General features: G+C 50.9%; 1 protein-coding gene across 1 annotated transcript in view; it reads right to left on the reverse strand.

Annotated features, from left to right (window-relative positions):
- Positions 1 to 2,979, reverse strand: part of CFAP44 (cilia and flagella associated protein 44) — a 56,801-nt gene that overhangs the window by 34,351 nt on the left and 19,471 nt on the right. Inside the window, exons 14-15 of the mRNA XM_018572852.1 lie at positions 1,771 to 1,865; positions 1,447 to 1,656 (exon numbers count right to left, since the gene is read on the reverse strand). Coding sequence (XP_018428354.1) covers positions 1,447 to 1,656; positions 1,771 to 1,865 — 305 coding nt within the window. The remainder of the gene's footprint in view (positions 1 to 1,446; positions 1,657 to 1,770; positions 1,866 to 2,979) is intronic.

The raw sequence follows: 2,979 nt of genomic DNA on the forward strand, positions 1-2,979 counted from the left end.
CCCCCCCCCCTCATGACCACCTTGGGGTGATTCCCCATCACCCATTGCATTCACCATAATAAAAGATACACTGCATGATCAAAAGTTTGTGAACACCTGACCATCACACCTATATGAGGTTGTTGGATATCCCATTCCAAACCCGTGGCCACTAATATGGAGATGCCCGCTCCTTTTGTGGCAATAACAGTCTCCGCTCTTCTGGGAAGGCTTTCCGCAAGATAGTGAAGTGTGTCTGTCGTAATTTGTGACCACTGCACTCTGTATGTTGGGCTGTATGTGACATACTCCTGACCACTGCACTCTGTATGTTGGGCTGTATGTGACATACTCCTGACCACTGCACTCTGTATGTTGGGCTGTATGTGACATACTCCTGACCCCTGCACTCTGTATGTTCGGCTGTATGTGACATACTCCTGACCCTTGCACACTGGGCTGTATGTGACATACTCCTGACCACTGCACTCTGTATGTTGGGCTGTATGTGACATACTCCTGACCACTGCACTCTGTATGTTGGGCTGTATGTGACATACTCCTGACCACTGCACTCTGTATGTTGGGCTGTATGTGACATACTCCTGACCCTTGCACACTGGGCTGTATGTGACATACTCCTGACCACTGCACTCTGTATGTTGGGCTGTATGTGACATACTCCTGACCACTGCACTCTGTATGTTTGGCTGTATGTGACATACTCCTGACCACTGCACTCTGTATGTTGGGCTGTATGTGACATACTCCTGACCCTTGCACACTGGGCTGTATGTGACATACTCCTGACCACTGCACTCTGTATGTTGGGCTGTATGTGACATACTCCTGACCACTGCACTCTGTATGTTGGGCTGTATGTGACATACTCCTGACCACTGCACTCTGTATGTTCGGCTGTATGTGACATACTCCTGACCCTTGCACACTGGGCTGTATGTGACATACTCCTGACCACTGCACTCTGTATGTTTGGCTGTATGTGACATACTCCTGACCACTGCACTCTGTATGTTTGGCTGTATGTGACATACTCCTGACCCCTGCACACTGGGCTGCATGTGACATACTCCTGACCACTGCACTCTGTATGTTCGGCTGTATGTGACATACTCCTGACCACTGCACTCTGTATGTTCGGCTGTATGTGACATACTCCTGACCCCTGCACTCTTTACTCTGGCCTGTATGTGACATACTCCTGACCTCTGTACGCAGGGTCATACGTTACATAATCCTGACCACTGTATGGTGGGAGTCCCCACTCCCCTCATTTCTAGTCCTGTTGTCACAGGGACAGGAAGTAGATTGAAATTCTTAACCGGAGTCAAGGACAAAATGGAAACTAAAAAGAAGTGTTTATCTTTCCCAAGTCTATGGAAAGGTTTTGGGGGGTTTTTTTCTGGAGTTCGGCTTGAAGACAAGACTAAAAAAAGGAAACGTCACCCCAGTGGCGAGGATCTCTCCATTGCGCTCATACGCCAGACATGTGACGGGCGCGTTGTGAGGTTTGAACGCTTGTTTCAGACTTATAGCAGCTTCCTGCGTGCCGCTGCGTCCGGCCAGAAGTCTCATCCCGGAAGGGTCATAAACCTCCAAGATACGGACAACTCCGTCCTCGAATCCCGCTGCGAATAATCCTCCTTTAGGGTTGACCTGCGGAAGACAAGACGCGGGATATATAGTACGCGCTGCCCGTAGTCAGGGGAAATGGCCAGCTTCGCCGCTTGGGTTACATGTCTGCGCGAGAGGCGGAGCCTGGCGACTCACCATGCGGGGGGCCCAGATCAGCGACGTTCCTCCTTGTTTAAAATTCATCTCTGCTAAAGGGACCTTTCCAGCGAAGTCGTAAATCCTCACCGATCCTAAACAAGGGAAATGTTCATAAGTTAGAGCCGAATTCCAGGTGGATATAAAAGACATATATTAATGCAGCTCTGTATTCATTTGTACAGTCTCTTGTAGTCCCTGTACAGCAGAGCTTAGACTGGGAGAGAGAGAAGCAGCACACGGAGCCAATCAGCTGTGGTGCTGTACAAGGAGACATGAGGATAGAAGGAGAGAGCAGAGTGACAGAGAGATGAGTTCATCAGTCTGCTGCTGCTCCTTCAACTGTCCAGTCACAGGCTGGGACAAGAACTGTAAGTGTTTCTGAACTGCAGGAGAAAAAAGTCAGGTCTCCTGCCTTTTTTCTGCTGCAGTTAAAGCGGACCTTAAAGGAGAACTATGAGGGGGGTGCTTTTCACTCACCTCATAGTTCTAGCCGACGTGTGACAATGAGACTGTCACAGGTCGGCTCAGTAGATCGGGAAGTGAGCGAACACATACCGGCGTTCCCTCACCTCTCGATCCTGTCACGGCTCTCTGCTGTGACGGGAGGGGCTGGATTCCCCTCTCCCCGCTCCGCTCTGCCAGCGCTGACTGGCGGAACGGACGGGGGAGGGCGCAGGTAAAGCTGGCTCTGCCTCTAGATAGGCAGAGCCAGCTGTCACTCACGCAGCTGGGCGGATCTCGACATCGATGTCGGCTTCCGCTCCGGCTGCGGCGTCTCAGTATACCGCGAGCAGTAGCTCCCTATATACTGAGCTTTAGGTGACGGGAGGACGCTAGTTTGTGTCCTCCCGTTACCCTAAGGAGAACTATGGGGAAAAGCCCTAACCCCATAGTTCTCCTTTAAAGTAAAATTCAAGGTCCATTTACCCCGTCCAGGTCCCCTTCATTAATGATCTATTATTGTATGATTTCAGCTAGGGATGCACCGATATCGTTTCTTTTCCTGTACTCGCTGATACCAAATACCGAAGTCCCAATAGGGAAGCCGGGCAGCGTGTAATGACTCTCCGACCGGCTTCCCGATTAGCCTGGGAGCCGTCTCCATGCTCCCAATCAGGAAGCCGGGGGCCATGTAATGACTTGCTGCCTGGCTTCCTGATTGGCCAGCTTCCCAACCAATCAAGAAGCCGGCACCAGTCATTACAC

This window comes from Nanorana parkeri, unplaced genomic scaffold (genome assembly GCF_000935625.1).
Source record: "Nanorana parkeri isolate BGI_ZX_2015 unplaced genomic scaffold, ASM93562v1 scaffold2147, whole genome shotgun sequence".
Classification (NCBI taxonomy): domain Eukaryota; kingdom Metazoa; phylum Chordata; class Amphibia; order Anura; family Dicroglossidae; genus Nanorana; species Nanorana parkeri.